Source organism: Rhinolophus sinicus, chromosome 17 (assembly GCF_057876585.1).
Source record: "Rhinolophus sinicus isolate RSI-liver-muscle chromosome 17, RSI-T2T, whole genome shotgun sequence".
Classification (NCBI taxonomy): Eukaryota; Metazoa; Chordata; class Mammalia; order Chiroptera; family Rhinolophidae; genus Rhinolophus; species Rhinolophus sinicus.
This window is the reverse complement of record NC_142517.1, coordinates 179,163,314-179,180,349: the sequence shown is the minus strand read 5'-3', so window position 1 is coordinate 179,180,349 and position 17,036 is coordinate 179,163,314. Positions and strand designations below refer to the sequence as shown.

At 35.6% G+C, this 17,036-nt stretch overlaps 1 protein-coding gene across 2 annotated transcripts in view; it reads left to right on the top strand.

Annotated features, from left to right (window-relative positions):
- The window catches only part of DNAH7 (dynein axonemal heavy chain 7), a 215,154-nt gene that overhangs the window by 80,230 nt on the left and 117,888 nt on the right, over positions 1 to 17,036 (top strand). For both annotated transcript variants that reach the window (XM_019741305.3, XM_019741304.3), the window contains exons 25-28: positions 798 to 966; positions 3,084 to 3,186; positions 3,302 to 3,429; positions 15,682 to 15,894. In XM_019741305.3, the coding sequence (XP_019596864.3) occupies positions 798 to 966; positions 3,084 to 3,186; positions 3,302 to 3,429; positions 15,682 to 15,894 (613 nt within the window). The remainder of the gene's footprint in view (positions 1 to 797; positions 967 to 3,083; positions 3,187 to 3,301; positions 3,430 to 15,681; positions 15,895 to 17,036) is intronic.

Below are 17,036 nucleotides of genomic sequence, written 5' to 3'. Positions count from 1 at the left end.
CCACATTTCTCTCTGAGGAAGGTCTAGGGATTTCTGTGGTCCAGAAAAATATTTTAATGTTAATTTTTCAGTTTGGATTCATGTGCCCATGGGTAATGGAAATTTGGGCGCCACCTCCATGAATAATATAGGCTTTCATCAGGCCCTGCGTGAAGCGTAAGCTTCCTGTCTTTTATGTGGTTGACTCTTTTTTTTTGGTCTCTCTGGAGTAATTTTAGTTCCCATTTACAGAAAATGTAGCCTTCTAGGTTTTATAGATGGATCCATTCCAGCTCCTCACCTTGCTCAGTTTTGAGTTGTTTTGTTTTTTCCTGTTTCTATATGGATATGTATACATTTGTGATATGCAAATACCAAAGCAATATGCACCTCTGTAGCTTTAGCACCTAATTGTCTTTCCAGATTTTCATTCCCTCTTTATTGGTGGTTTCCTTTTCATTCTTTCAAAAATGGCCATGTATTTCAAAAGTTATTATTTTTCTTTTATGTAGCATCTCCATATGCTTGCAGTTAGGGGGATTGGGTGGTTCAGGGTTAGCCTAATTCTCCATATTAATCAGATGCCAGCACTGAATTTCAAGAGTGAATTTGTTTAGATTTTGTCATATGTACAGCTATTAAGTGAAATATAATAATAGACAAAGTAATGCACAGACATTTTCAGAGGTTAGTGGAAAGAAAGAAATTATTGATGAGGAAGTGGGAAATTTGGTTCTCGGTTTAAACTTTTCTTTTTTCAGTCTGTATATGAAAATATTACATTATTCTACAAAGATTGTTTATTTCTTACATTTCAGAACATTATTTGGAGCCCTTCACTTGCACCTTGGGGGAGCACCTGAAGGCCCAGCTGGCACTGGAAAGACTGAAACTACCAAAGACTTGGCAAAAGCTGTAGCCAAACAGTGTGTCGTGTTTAACTGCTCTGATGGGCTGGATTATCTGGCTTTAGGAAAATTCTTTAAGGTTGGAATTGACACCTAATTTTTTTTTACAATAGGATAACAGCTCACAGAGGAAGGTTATTTATAATGAAGCACAATTTAATGCAAATAAAAGACATTATAGTTTAAGTAAGGCAAAATACCATCTCAATAATTCTCAAGAGAAGTGGGGTTATACAAAAGCACATTTGGGAAGGAGCTAGACCTCCCTCTCCAATTCTGCTACAATGGGTCAGTATTACTGATAGGAATGAGTAGTGTCCCTTTAAGACATTGGGGCAGATAAAAGTTTGAGAACTACTACGTCATATGAAGGTTGTGGGAATCTGAAGGCTTCTTTAACTATAGATGTTGTTATTGACAAGATATGATTCAGTAATTTGTTTTTATAGGCACATTTTAGTTTATCTGTTAAACATGAAATTCATGTTGTACTTTTTTTCTTCTTATTTTGAGTTAGAATCCCACTCTTATAAGTCTGTATGATTGCAAATGGGGGAATTAAGATGTAAAGTCCCTGTCTATGAACCTATGAAAAGCTGGTCATTAAGCACTTTGTTGCTACAGCCTGTTATTCCTTAAAATATTAGGTAGTACAATTGAACACAAAATTCTCTATTTGGGATTATAGGTTCTATTTATTTGTAATTTTCTGTAATTTTCAAAGTACACTTTGAAAACTCTATAATCCTTACTTTTCTAAAATTTCTCCAGAGAAATTTAATATTTTAAAAAATAACCAAACAAATGAAAAATAATATGCCAATTCTACCCCATACATTAAACTGGCTGAAATATGACCTGGTCATTTTATAACAGACTTGGGATATAAAAAAATCTCTACATTTGTGATGTTGAAACAGAATAAGAGTTTTAAAAAGTCAAAATGATAATGAATAAAATATCAAGAATACATTTGAACAACCAATTACCTTTGTAATCATCCTCTGTGATAACATACAATTTTGTTTTAATGATTATTTAAGGAAAAAAAAAGCAAATCTAAAAGATTATAATTATTACTCAACTTTTGAATTTATATGATATTCTTTATTCTTTTATTTAGATTCTTATACTAAATGGTATTAAATCTGCCCATCAATAAGTATTTATTGATTACATGGACACTTGTGTTAAGATCATGCTGAATAATGGGGGTACAGAATAAAAAAGACATGGGTCTTACTATTGAGACCCTCACAATCTGTGTAAACTGTTTGAATATATGACTTCATAAGCATTCCGTTCTCTGATTTCTAAGCCTTTTATTATATCATGTGTTAGAGATCAAAGTCACAGATGGAATTTTCTCTAATTAACAAAAATGCACATTCTTTGACATGCATAGAGTTCATGTTCAATCCAGTGTGGTTCAGTAGATTGAACTGTGTACAAATTCAAGTTCAGCCAATATTAGCAGTGTGGATTTGTACTAATTATTTAATGTCATATCATATAGCCTTAGTTTCCTTATATAAAAGATATATACAAAGTACCATGCATCATACCAGGTACTCAGTAAAACATACATACATATATACATATACAATCTATAGACTGTACATTCAACAAATATTTGCTAAATTGACTTTTTTAAGAGAATTTAAATTTGGACTGAGCTACTCAAGCTTGATTTTCCAGTTTTTCCTTATTACCAAATGGCACATATTTGTGAAGTAGCTATGAGTTAAGATTGCAAACCAGGGCCTCAAACTATGTTAGCTGGCTTTTAAGATCCACAGACCACAAACCAGTCTCATTGGCACCAGGAGTCATCTTATTTAGAGGATTATTACAACCAATTCTATGGAATCCATATGAAAAAACAAATAAAATCAACATGTAAATAAAAAGTTAGAAAGACTTTGAAATTACGAGTATATATCTAAATGCCAAAAATATACAGAAAGTTTTTTAAAAAGTCAATTGGAAAATTTTCCAGTTGATCAAACTCTTTATTCATGAAGAATAATGAATTGGTAATAATAATAATAATAAAGCTATCTTTGAAGATAAAGGTGAATAGCAATTTCCTTAATAGGATATTAAATTCTTGAAAAGATCAGGTGAAAATGCAACATTTCAATGTAATATTCAATCAGATAATAATTGAAAAATTTTGTTACTGTTTTCTCCCAGGGACTGTTATCTTGTGGAGCCTGGGCTTGCTTTGATGAGTTTAACAGAATTGATTTGGAAGTACTTTCTGTGGTTGCTCAACAAATTCTTACTATCCAAAGAGGTAATGGACTAGTTTGTCTTTGTGTGAAAAAAGTAGAAATATGAGAGGTACTGAGTGGCGCAAGTCACATCTATCTATGGAATTGCTAAGTCATTTCTTTCTTGATTATCTACAGGTATTAATGCAGGTGCTGATATACTAGTGTTTGAAGGAACTGAACTAAAACTTGACCCCACATGTGCTGTCTTTATAACAATGAACCCTGGGTATGCAGGGCGATCAGAACTGCCAGATAATCTGAAGGTATGAAAGGGGCAATTATATTATCCATATCTTTTCTGTAATTTACAAAGTTAATATATAAAAAGAAAGAACATGCTGTCCTTGAATTTTATCCAAAATATTTTAAAAACTGTTTTAGAAAATAATATTTAAAGATTTGAGTACCTTCAGAAAAAAAAATTGCTTTTGAGTACCAGATGCAATGTCCAAAATTCATATTTAAAAAATTGTAGTAATTATAGAAAATTAGAAAGTGAAGGAAATAATGAAAAGGTATCCATTCTACTGCTTACTGTATTGTATCGTCCAATTTAAAACACCTTCTAAAATGCCAATTTTAAATGCTGGAAGCAGACAATTTTGTATACTGGGTGTTTTTTTTCAATTTTATAACATTAGCATTGTCTTGTCTTTATAAACATAATTCTGTAAATAAATTTATTGAACTATGTCTTTCTGTTGGACATTTAAGTTGCTTTTAGTTTTCCTGCATTGTAAGTAATATTGCAATTGGCAGTTATTACTTAAGGATTTTCTCATTTTAAAATATTTCCTTAGGTATAGTCATAGGACCAAGAGCTAAGTTGCTAAATTGTTTTTAACACAGGTTGAAACAGTTTACATCCCATGTCAATTCTCAGTTCTCATTAATACTTGACACCAATTTATTTTTTGTAAAAATAACAAAATACTTTGCTAATTGAATAGACTAGAATCTTTACTTTAAAAATAAAACTTTGATTATTAGTGAAATATGACATTTTCCACAAGTCTTTGTTAGGCATTTTGTATCCTTTTTGGGTAAATTGCATGTTTATGGCTAGTGCATCAAGAACAATGTTGAAGAGTAATGTAGTTATACTGTGTTTCCCCAAAAATAAGACCTAGCGGGACCATGAGCTCTAATGCATCTTTTGGAGCAAAAATTAATATAAGACCTGGTCTTATTTTACTATGATATAAGACCGGGTATAATATTAATTAGTAGATTATTAATCTATATTATAGATTAATATAGTATAATGTAATATAATATAATACCGGCTCTTATATTAATTTTTGCTCCAAAAGACGCATTAGAGCTGATGGTCCGGCTAGGTCTTATTTTCGAGGAAACACAGTAGTTGTGGATCCAAACCCAAGTCCTCTGACTTTAAATCCTACCTTCCTCCCCACTATTCACATGCTTAGACTGACAGCTTCTCAGACGAAATGAGGGATTTTTCTTTTCTATCTAAAGGACTTCTGACACAACTTATTGCTGCCAAGTGTTTTTGTATTTCCATTCCATGCGCTTTTATAGGTTAGACGAGGTGGTTTACTGTTTCGCCTCAGTGAAGGAAGGTATGATTAAAAAATAAAAACTGGTAAATCCTCTTTGTCCAAGAAGCATTTTGCAACTTTCAGAGTCTTTACATTTGGAAAGCTATTTTTTGTAGCAGTTCTTTTATCCACTCACTTATGTTGTTCTTGAATTCAGTAGGATCAATCTGAACAAATAAATGTTTGTAAAGGCAAAAATTCTGTGAGTAGCTGATCATAAAAACCTGGGACCATTATTGGTTGAATCTGTTAATGCCCTATGTGGAGTTTTCCATAGTTTTATTTACTGTGCAGGTTGAGGTGATGTTAAAATATTCACCTTGTGGTTCTTGGGGGAATGTATTTTCCTTCCACTTTAGGCCAAAGTGTCTCTCAAATACTGATAGCTTTTTAAAATTTTCTCCTATTGTGCAGGCTTCTTGGTTAGAGCTGCTGCAGAATATCTATTTTTAAGTATGTATGGAAATACATAACAATTTTTTTGGGGAAAAAGTCTTAGTCTGAAATTTAAGTTGTGTATTGCTTAATAACAAAACAAACTAACTAACTGACAAATGCTGCTGAGGCCCAGGGAGTGTTGTTACCAGTCTTCAGAGTCATCCTTGAAACCTCCTCCCTGTTCACCTGGTGATTCAGCCAGTTGCAAAACCTAGGATTCCGATTTCACAAGTCTTATAATTCCTACTGCTCCTCTCCAGTCACACCTTGCTTCTACCCCTCTTCAGTCTTCTCTCGCATGTCTTACTTGAAAGACAACAATTCATTTGTCACCAGTCTCGTCGCCACTGAAATTCACTATAATGAATTTCCCATTACAATGTTATCTATCAGAAGAAATCTAATCAAATAATTTCCAAACTTAGAAAAACTGCTGAGCTTCTTTTTGCCTACAGAATAAAGTTCAAATGTCTTAGCCTGATCTACAAGAGACTTGTCATTAGGACCAACTGCATTTGTACTGCCATCTCCCTGCATCTATCTGTCACACTGGGCCTTACTAGCCACCTGAGGTCCCCGGGCCTTTGCACATGCTATTTGCCCTCTTGAATGTTCCCCTCCAGTACATAAGTGACCACTTTCCTGCCTGATAAATTCACGCTCATCATTTAAGCTAGTAATGAACCACTGTTCATACATATGGTTCAGAAACAGTCTTCTGTGTGAAGCTCCTTGACCTGGCAGAGGTGTAGTAGAGCAGAATCTTTCCATTCTGCACATGTCCGTGGGCTCTTCCAGGACTCCTTTGTTAGGTTTCTACACTTGTAACTCCTGAGACATGGGTGATGGATTCTGTTTCTCCAGTTACCATCCCTACTTTCTGCCTGGATCGCTCGTGGGTGATTCCACACAGTCTTCACTGTTGGAGAGTTCTCACTTTGCCAGGGAGTATCTTGGGCAGGACTTAAAATGACTCCAGCTTGGCTCTCTCTAGTTCATAGTATGTACACCTCATGCATCCTTTTTCCAAACAACCTCCAGCAGTGAAGACCACATTGATTCTGCCGCCACATGCCACTTTTGCTTTCTCATACATGAGTCAGGCATTGATCCATATCCTGCCAAATATGGGCATACCCATCAAGCTCTCACTGAACTTGGGGGCAAAGAGGTTTATTGTGGGGATTCACAGCATAACAAAAATTCCCTTCAATGGAAATCTTTTCCAAAATCATCCTTCCTCACTTACTTTCTCAAAAATTTTATAATCTACAAATAAATGAAGAATTGTATACATTTCCTTTGTAACTTTTGTGTATTGTGTAGATCCTATGTATTTTGGTAACTGATGTGTATCATATCATGCGGAAAGAGTCCCATTTTGACACCTTGTTCATCTAGATAATGCTTACATAGTAGAGCAATTTCTTAAATACATCTCCACTTTAGAGAAGCTATATTTTATATTGAAACTATTCTGAAGAATCTATACTCAATAATCATTTCAAAATAGTTAAGTGTTAGAAACCCTGGTAAAACAGGCATATTCTAGCTCTTCCAATGTCACAAAGCCAATAACCTGATACATAGCTTTCCAGAGGGTATGTAGGATGAAACACGATAGTAGTACAGAGGACAAAAAGTGAAGCAGATCCTAAATCCTCCATTTCACTCAACTGAAACCTTGCTTACTCCTGAACAGGTCACAATATTTATGAAACTTATTTCCAATCCTTAAGAAAGAAATGGTAAGAAGTATTGCTTGAGGTTTTTTCTTTTCTTTTTTCAATTATACCCAATATGCAATCCTTTGAAAGCATACTCTAGGAATTATATATACTTCATATTGTATCACCCTTCTTCTTCCACCAAATGGGGCAGAAGCAATTAAATAACTATTCTTTCAAAAAAAAACAAAAAAACTTTTATTTATTTAAGTGTTTATTCCAGGAGCCATCAGCTCCAAGTCAAGTAGTTGTTTCAATTTAGCTGTGGAGGGCGCAGCTCACTGTGGCACATGTGGGGACGGAACCGGCAACCTTGTTGTTAAGAGCACCGCTTTCTAACCACTGAGCAAACCGGCCACCCCCTAAAATAACTATTCTTGAACATTCATTTCTGCTGAGGTACACATGAAGGGTAATGCTCACATTGATTACATGTACTGGAGTTTATTCAAATCCTGGCATGTTATCTGGATCTATAATCCCCTCCTATTTATTTATTTTTACATTCAAGAAAGTATGTCATTAGTTAGCTAGAATCCAATTTAATTTTTTATTTATTTATCGGGGTAACAATTGTTAGTAAAATTACATAGATTTCAGATGTACTATTCTGTATTACATCATCTATAAATCCCATTGTGTGTTCACCACCCAGAGTCAGTTCTCCTTCCATCACCATATATTTGATCCCCCTTACCCTCATCTCCCACCCCCCACCCCACGTACCCTCTGGTAACCACTAAACTATTGTCTGTGTCTATGAGTTTTTGTTTCTCATTTGTTTGTCTTGTTCTTTTGTTGTTTTTGGTTTATATACCACATATCAGTGAAATCACATGGTTCTCTGCTTTTTCTGTCTGACTTATTTCGCTTAGCATTATTCTTTCAAGATCCATCCATGTTGTCACAAATGATCCTATTTCATCTTTTCTTACCGCTGAATAGTATTCCAGTGTGTATATATACCACAACTTCTTTATCCATTTATCTATTGAAGGACATTTTGGTTGTTTCCATGTCTTGGTCACCATAAACAAAGCTGCAATGAACATTGGAGCACACTTGTCTTTATGTATAAATGTTTTCAGATTTTTTGGGTAGATACCAAGGAGAGGGATTGCTGGGTCATATGGTAATTCTATTCATAATTTTTTCAGGAACCTCCACACTGCCTTCCATAGCGGCTGCACCAGTCTGCATTCCCACCAACAGTGTATGAGGGTTCCTTTTTCTCCACAGCCTCTCCAACACTTGTTACTATTTGTCTTGTTGATGATAGCCATTCTGACTGGGGTGAGGTGAGATCTTATTGCGGTTTTTATTGGCATTTCTCTGATGATTAGTGATATTGAGCATTTTTTCATATGTCTATTTGCCATTTGTGTGTCCTCTTTGGAGAAATGTCTCTTCAGGTCCTCTGCCCATTTTTCAATTGGGTTGTTTGTTTTTTTGTTGTTGAGTTGCATGAGTTCCTTGTATATTTTGGATATTAGCCCCTTATCGGAGGCACTATTTGCAAAAATCTTCTCCCATTCTGTTGGTGGCCTCTTTATGTTGTCGATGGTTTCTTTTGCTGCGCAGAAGCTTTTAAGTTTCATATAGTCCCATTCATTTATTTTAGCTCTTACTTCCCTTGCCTTTGGAGTCAAATTCATAAAATGCTCTTTGAACCCAAGGTCCATAAGTTTAGTACCTAAGTTTTCTTCTATGCAGTTTATTGTGTCAGGTCTTATGCTTAAGTCTTTGATCCATCTTGAATTAATTTTGGTACATAGTGACAGATAGCAGTCCAGTTTCATTCTTTTGCACATGGCTATCCAATTCTCCCAGCACCATTTATTGAAGAGGCTGTCTTTTCTCCATTGTATGTTTTTTGCTTCTTTGTCAAAAATCGTCTGTCCATATTTATGTGGTTTTATTTCTGGGTTCTCAATTCTATTCCATTGGTCTATGTGTCTCTTTTTCTGCCAGTACCATGCTGTTTTGATTATTGTAGCCCTGTAGTACAAGCTAAAGTCAGGGAGTGTGATACCTCCAGTATTGTTCTTTTTTCTTAAGATTGCTTTGGCTATTTGGGGTCTTTTGTGGTTCCAAACAAATCTGATGATTTTTCTGTTCTATTTCTTTAAAAAAATGATGTTGGGATTTTGATGGGGATTGCATTAAATCTATATATTGCTTTGGGTAATATGGCCCTTTTAACTGTGTTGATTCTTCCAATGCATGAGCACGGAATGTCTTTCCATTTCTTTGTGTCTTCTTCAATTTCTTTTTAAAATGTCTTATAGTTTTCAGCATATAGGTCTTTCACATCTTTGGTTAAGTTTATTCCTAGGTATTTTATTCTTGTTGCTGCAATTGCAAAAGGAATTGTTTTTTGTATTTCTTTTTCTGAGATTTCATTGTTAGTATATAGGAATGCAATGGACTTTTGTACGTTGATTTTGTAGCCAGCAACTTTACTGTGTTCGTTGATTGTTTCTAATAGCTTTTTGGTAGAGTCTTTAGGGTGTTCTACATATAGCATCATGTCTTCTGCAAAGAGTGACAATTTAACTTCCTCATTCCCAATTTGGATGCCTTTTATTTCTTTCTCTTGCCTGATTGCTCTGGCAAGGACTTCCAACATTATGTTGAAAAGCAGAGGTGATAGGGGACAGCCCTGTTGTGTTCCTGAACTTAGAGCAAAGGGCTTCAGTTTATCACCACTAATTGTGAGATTAGCTGAGGGTTTGTCATATGTGACCTTTATGGTGTTAAAGTATTTTCCTTCTATACCTATTTTATTAAGTGTTTTAATCATAAATGGATGTTGTATCTTGTCAAATGCTTTTTCTGCGTCAATTGATATAATCAAATGATTTTTGTCCTTTATTTTGTTTATGTGATGTATCACATTGATGGATTTGTGGATGTTGAACCATCCTTGTGCCCCAGGGATGAACCCCACTTGGTCATGATGAATAATCTTTTTAATGCATTGTTGTATTCGATTTGCTAGAATTTTGTTTAGGACTTTTGCATCTGTATTCATCAGAGATATTGGTCTGTAGTTTTCTTTTTTTGTGTTTTCCTTACCAGGTTTTGGTATCAGGGTAATGTTGGCTTCATAAATGAGTTAGGGAGTACTGTCTCTTCTTCAATCTTTTGGAAGAGTTTGAGCAGGATTGGTATTAGATCCTCTTTCAAGGTTTGGTAGAATTCACTAGTGAAGCCATCTGGTCCCGGACTTTGCTTTTGGGAAGGTTTTGGATGACTGATTCAATTTCGATACTGGTGATCGGTCTGATTAGATTTTCCAGTTCTTCATGGTTCAGCCTAGGAAGGCTATGTTTCTAAGAACTTGTCCATTTCTTCTAGGTTGTTGAATTTGGTGGCATATAGTTCTTCATAGTATTCTTGGATGATCCTTTGTATTTCTGTGGTGTCTGTGATAACTTCCCCTTTTTCATTTCTAATTTTGTAAATTAGTGTTTCCTCCCTTTTTATCTTAGTGAGTCTAGCCAAGGAGTTGTCAATTTTGTTAATCTTTTCAAAGAACCAGCTCTTTGTCACATTAATTTTTTCTATTGTCTTTTTGTTCTCTATTTTATTTAGTTCTGCTCTGATTTTTGTTATTTCCTTTCTTCTGCTGACCTTGGGTTTCATTTGTTCTTCTTTTTCTCGTTCTTTAAGGTGTCACGTGAGGTTATTTATTTGGGATTTTTCTTGTTTCTTGAGATAGGCCTGTAATGATATAAACTTCCCTCTTAAAACTGCTTTCACTGCATCCCAAAAATTTTAGGATGTATTTTCATTGTCATTTGTTTCTATGTATCTTTTGACCTCTCCTCTAATTTCTTCTTTGACCCAGTCGTTCTTTAAAAGTATGTTGTTTAATCTCCATGTATTTGTGTTTTTTCATGCTTTCTTTTTGCAGTTGATATCCAATTTCAAAGCCTTGTCATCAGAGAATATGCTTGGTATGATTTCAATCTTCTTAAATTTGCTGAGGCTGATTTTATGTCCCAATGTATGGTCTACCCTTTGAATGTTCCATGTACACTGGAAAAAAATGTATAGTCTGATGCTTTAGGATGAAGTGCTCTATATATGTCAATTATGTCCATTTCATCTAATGTGTCATTTAGGGCTGCTATTTCATTATTTATTTTGTTTGGATGATCTATCCATAGCTGTCAATGATGTATTTAGGTCCCCTAGTATAATTGTGTTTTGGTCAATTTCTCCCTTTAGTTCTGTTAATAGTTGCTTGGTATATTTCGGTGCTCCCTGATTGGGGACATAAATATTGATGACTGTTATGTCTTCTTGTTGTATAGTCCCCTTTACCATTATGAAATGTCCATCGTAGTCTCTTGTTACCTTTTTCACCCTGAAGTCTGTTTCATCTGATGTCAGTATGACTACACTTGATTTTCTCTGGATACCATTTGCTTGGAGTGTCAATTTCCACCCTTTCACTTTGAGTCTAGGTTTGTCCTTGTAGCTGAGATGTGTCTGTTGGAGACAGCATATGGTTGGGTTTAGTTTTTTGATTCAATCTGCTACTCTGTGCCTTTTTATTGATGAGTTCAGTCCATTTACATTTAGGGTGATTATTGATATGTGAGGATTTCCTGTCATTCTATCTTTAGTTTTCTGGTAAGGCTGTGTCTCCATTGTTCCTTTGCCTTTTTGTTGTTGTCTATTATTTCTGTGTGGTGGTATTCTATGATGTTTCCCTCTGTTTCTTCTTTTATTACAGTATATATTTCAGTTCTGGATTTTTTTTGAGTGGTTACCCTTAAGTTTATGTAAAATAAAGTTTGATATTTAGAGTATCCATTTTCTTTAGCACGCTTACTTTCTCCATTCCCGTATTCTGGTTCAGGCCTTTACTCTCCCCCTTTTTATGTTTTGGTTGCCACAAATTGTTCCTGTTGTTGGTGGTCGAATAGCCTCCTTTAGTATTTCTTGTAGTGCAGGTCATGTATTTGAAAATTCCCTCAGCTTCTGTATGTGTGGCAAGGTCTTTATTTCTCCTTCATATCTAAAGGATATCTTTGCTGGATATATTATTCTCGGCTCATAATTTCTCTCTTTCTATAGTTTGAATATTTGGTTCCACTCCCTCCTGGCTTGTATAGTTTCTACTGAAAAATCTCATGATAATCTAATGGGCTTTCCTTTGTAGGTTACCGTCTTCTTTTCCCTGGCTGCCTTGAGGATTCTTTCTTTGTCGTTGATTTTAGACAGCTTCAATACAATGTGCCTCGGAGAAGGCCTGTTGGGATTGAGGAAATTAGGTGTTCTATTTGCTTCTTGGATTCAAGGATCCAGTTCTGTCCACAAGTTTGGGAAGTTCTCATCAACAATTTGTTTGAATATATTCTCTGTTCCCTTCTCTCTTCTCCTTCTGGTATGCCCATTATTCTTATATTGCTCTTTCTGATGGAATCAGAAAGTTCTTGTAGAGTTCATTCTTTTCTTTTAAGTCTCATGTCTCTTTCTTCTTCCATCTGTGTAATTTCCAGGTTTCTATCTTCGATGTCACTGATTCTTTCCTCCATCTGGTCAACTCTACTACCTAAACTGGCTATTTCATTCTTAATTTCTTCTATTCAGTTCTTAATTTCCAGAAATTCTATTTGGTTCTTTTTTAAAAGTTCAATCTCTTTCGTAAAATGCTCATGTTGTTCTTTGATTGTGTTTCTGAGTTCATTAAACTGCCTTTCTGTGTTTTCTTGCATCTCGTTGAGTTTTTTCAGAACTGCAATCTTGAAATCTCTGTCATTTAAGTCACATATTTCCATATCTTTAAGTTCCTTTTCTGGAGACTTTTCACTTTCCTTCTAAGCTGTCTTGTTGCCTTGGTTATTCATGGCAATTACTGATTTATTATTTCTCTTCCCAGACATCTACAGGAGTGGGTTCTGCAACAGGTTGATAGGAAGAGGTCTTTCTTTTGTTTTCCAGTACTTGTTGGTAGAATGTTTTATTTTCTCTCCAACTGCAGCCTTTTTTTCTCTCTCACACAGTAGTGCTATGTTTTCTCTGCACTATTCCAGCTTCTCACACAATGGGGGGGCTTCCCTGGGAGATGGGCTTCTCCTCTGTTAATAGTTCGCCTAGGTCACAGGACGCAGTGTCTGTGTGGGTATGTGGAGAGCTTTTGAAGTTCCAAAGCCCTTCCTCCACCAGATTCAGAGCTCGTATGTTTCAGCAGTTCTGTTTACTCCTGCACGATCCGCCCAGATAGGTGGGGCCAGAGGCGGGGTGAGTTGTGAGAGGTGGCCCAGAGCAATGGCAGCGACCACCACCATAGCTGGTCCTGCTTCCACAGCTCCCTCACCTTTGCTGGAACTAGTTGGGCTAAGAATCTGTGTCTGCGGTCCACAGTTCTCAGAACAGCAAATATTCTATTCTTTTGATCTGACACTGCTACTGTTCTGCTTCTAGCACTGGGCAGGTGGGGGCGGGGCGAGCTCTGGGAGGGGAGGGAGGGGGCGGCTAGTCTCATTGCCTACGGCTTCCGTTCTCTGCTCAGTAGTGAGGGCTTAAACCACCATTTTCAACCTTCTTCTCTCAGTCTTTGCTCCGAGGTCTCTACCGTGAGCGTTGGGTTCAGCCGTGTTATATGCTGTCCCCTCAGCCCTGTGGGCCATAAACGGAGCCGTAGCAGTCCGAGTTCTTCCTGCAGCTGCGGTACTTCTGGGATGCAGCGAGCTTGGAGCACTGAGCTAGGTCTGCGTCCTGCACCCACGCGGCTCTGTCTCCGCACTTCTCTCTTCCCTCCTCCCCCCGCTGGCGCGATTCGCCCACCTTTAGGTGAATTCAGTAGTGGGCCTCTTTGTCTTGCCTGTTTGCTGTGCAGGGAGTCCTTTATGGAGTTATAGTTGTTCGATTAGTTGTAAATTCCAGGGGAGCTTTACAGAGGCTCACCTCACGCAGCCATTTTGATGACATCTCCCAATTTAATTTTTTTAAGCAGCACGAATTATCCTTATACTTACTGCTATTACTAAAAAGTTATTTCTGACATTTCAAATCAAGCCATATCATATTAGTGTGTAACACACTTTGTTTGAGAACCATTGAATTAGAACATCCACCACCATAACAGTTTAGGACTAAAAAAATATTTTGATCAGCTGTTTTTCTCTGTGATAAATAAGAACAAGTGTTAAATCTTTGGTGAAGGATTTTTATTAAATGGAACAACATGATAACCTAATGAAACTTCTTTACCTTGCTCTGTTTTTCCTTCTCACGTCCAGCAATATCTGTTTCATGGTGTTCCACAACCATAGTGCTTATTCTACTGAGAGAATGTGAATAGGAATTTGTGATATACCTGAGGATAGTCAGAGTAAAACCTACAGCACACAGACCTGGATGTTGACTCCAAACTAGTAACAATTTGTACTATGGTAGAAAGAGTGTTTTACCCTAACCTAGCCATTGATGGACTGACTGATCTGTTCATTCATTCATTCTCTCTTGTGTTCATTAAGAAAAAAAGTTGTTGAGAACCTAGCCTTTAAAAGAAGTACCATCTGTATAGTAATTCTGTTGTATTCTTTTTTTCCTCATGTATGTAGTGGTTGGAACACTTGCTTAAATTTCTCTGTTCCAAGGTATTTATTCAAGCTTTATATTTTTAACGTATTATTCCTTCTTTCTTTAATGGTAACCTTAATGATAAAATAGCAGTACCAAGGCCTCTAGCTAGTAATTTAGATAACACATTGGAAGGATCTTGCTTGATGCAAATCTCTTATTTGTTCTCAATTTGGAAGAGTCATATCAGATCACTTAAGCAAGATGTTCCTGTTTTCTATCTGCCTTGGGTTTTTGGTAATTCAGCTAATTCCCAGAAGGTACTTACAAACTATCTGTTTACAGTTGTCATTCACTATGGTTGTCATTCGCTATCTGGATACTATTGTCATTTTCTGTAATATTGTTTTGTTTCCGTCTATAATACAAGAATTTCATGTTTTCATGCCTGAGCTATTGAAGTAAGTCCTGACATATACTACCATTCTAAACTTAAATTTTCTTATTTATTCTTTTAAAATCAATTCAGTTTTCTGTTTACTTACCATCACATGACATTAATTTGTCCCACAATATTTAAAATACCATAAGAAAAAAATCTTTACAATTTGGAAAATTGATTTATCTCTAATAATTGTTATCCATGTCTTAGTTCCAGTTGCCCCCCCCCCCTTTATTTTGCTTGGTGAAAGACTGGCATGGTGATTGCAGACTCAAAAAAGTTAATAATATCCCAAAATATATATTTTATCTAATGCAACCTTGTTATTGGTGATACCCGATTAACCCCAAATCACACAATTAATTAAATACCTAGAGAGCCTCACTTGAAGCCCAGTCTTCCAATACTAGGTACTTTCTCACCAGTCCGGATGAGAAGTCCGGTTTTTGAACTTCCCTGCAGAGTCTGATGCTCTTGCTCTGTAACATGTCACTTCTCCAGAAGAATAGAATATAATTGTACTTGAACACTTATAGTACCAAAGATCTAAGTACGATAGAAATTTGAAGATGTTCTTAAAACATAATTCAAGGAAAAATATTTACATAAAAATTAATGATACATTTATAACATTGCAATAAAAAGAAGTCAGTTTTTAAAATTGTTTTACCTATATAATTTGGACGTTGTACTATAATAACGTTGCTGAAAAGGTATAAAATTGTAACCTGTTATGAAATTAAAAATAGGGTTATCTTTATGATGGCCTTTTTAAAAGCACATTTTTCTCCACTCCCGTAGGCTCTCTTTCGGACAGTAGCCATGATGGTGCCTGACTATGCCATGATTGCCGAAATAGTCCTGTACTCCTGTGGGTTTGTCACAGCTCGGCCACTGTCAGTAAAGATTGTGGCTACTTATCGCTTGTGTTCAGAGCAGTTGTCATCGCAACATCACTATGACTATGGAATGAGAGCTGTGAAGTCCGTGCTCACTGCCGCTGGGAATCTAAAGGTATAGACTCAAGTTGTTTTTTACTCATCCATTTCCTATTTCTAAGTCTCAGGACCATGAGTCTTCCCAGAGTTCCAATAACTAGTTGGTTTCATTAACTGAAAATAAAATTTCAGTTATTATACTAAAAAAAACACGATTATTTGCACATGAAAAAGGAAATGTATGGTTTGTAAAACCTCAGTCATGTAATTCTTAGTGATTTAAGTTCTGTTCCATATTTTTAAATATACAAAAGTAGGTACTGCCGAGAAATAAAATTCCTTGTTGCTGAGAAATATTCTGAAGGCTTTCAGTCTACACGAACATTAAAGGAAATAATGCATAATTAATAAATACATGCAGAAGTCCCTAAACACTGTCACTATAATTAGACAATTGCAACTAACTGTAGACTAGCAGTAATAGATTTGCAATATAATGTTTGCATTTTAAAATGGTATAAGTCATAACTCTATAGATGAAAACCCTGAATATTTTATGACTTGGGTAACTTTTCATTGGAAGTATGTTATGGGACCATGAAATATAACTGTACATTAGTTCTTTATGAAAACAAACAAGATAGGCTATAGTTAATGGCAAAATGCAAAATGTGACCTTGGAGTTTATAAAATGTTCATGTTCATGATTTGTAGAAGATAAAGATTTTAAAATATATCCTACATAATTAAGAACAATGGTATGTCTTTTTATCTTCTATAATAATGTTACCCAGAATTCTAATATATAATCGTGATAGTCTATTTCATGTTAACCTAACGTGTTATTATTTTTTGCAATAAGTAAATGCAACTAGAAGCAACAATTTTTATTAACCTGGTATGTCATGATTACATTGTGGTCAGATAATGGGAAAGATAATGCATGTCCTAGTTTCTGTTATCACTGACATCTTGACTATGGAATTGAGCTATTAAAGTTCCACAGCAAATGAATCCTGCAAAAGCATCCTATCATTCTTTGTCAAAAGCTAATTTTGTTAAATGTGTTGCCTTGAATATTTTGAAGTTTGTTTCTATTATATCAAGAAACAATGGAAACATTTGCTTTAAAGTAATAGCCTCTCAACTAACAACATAAACTGTTGACACTTTCTAATTTATGTGTGATTAGACTGATCCAAAGGCAAAGTTCATGTG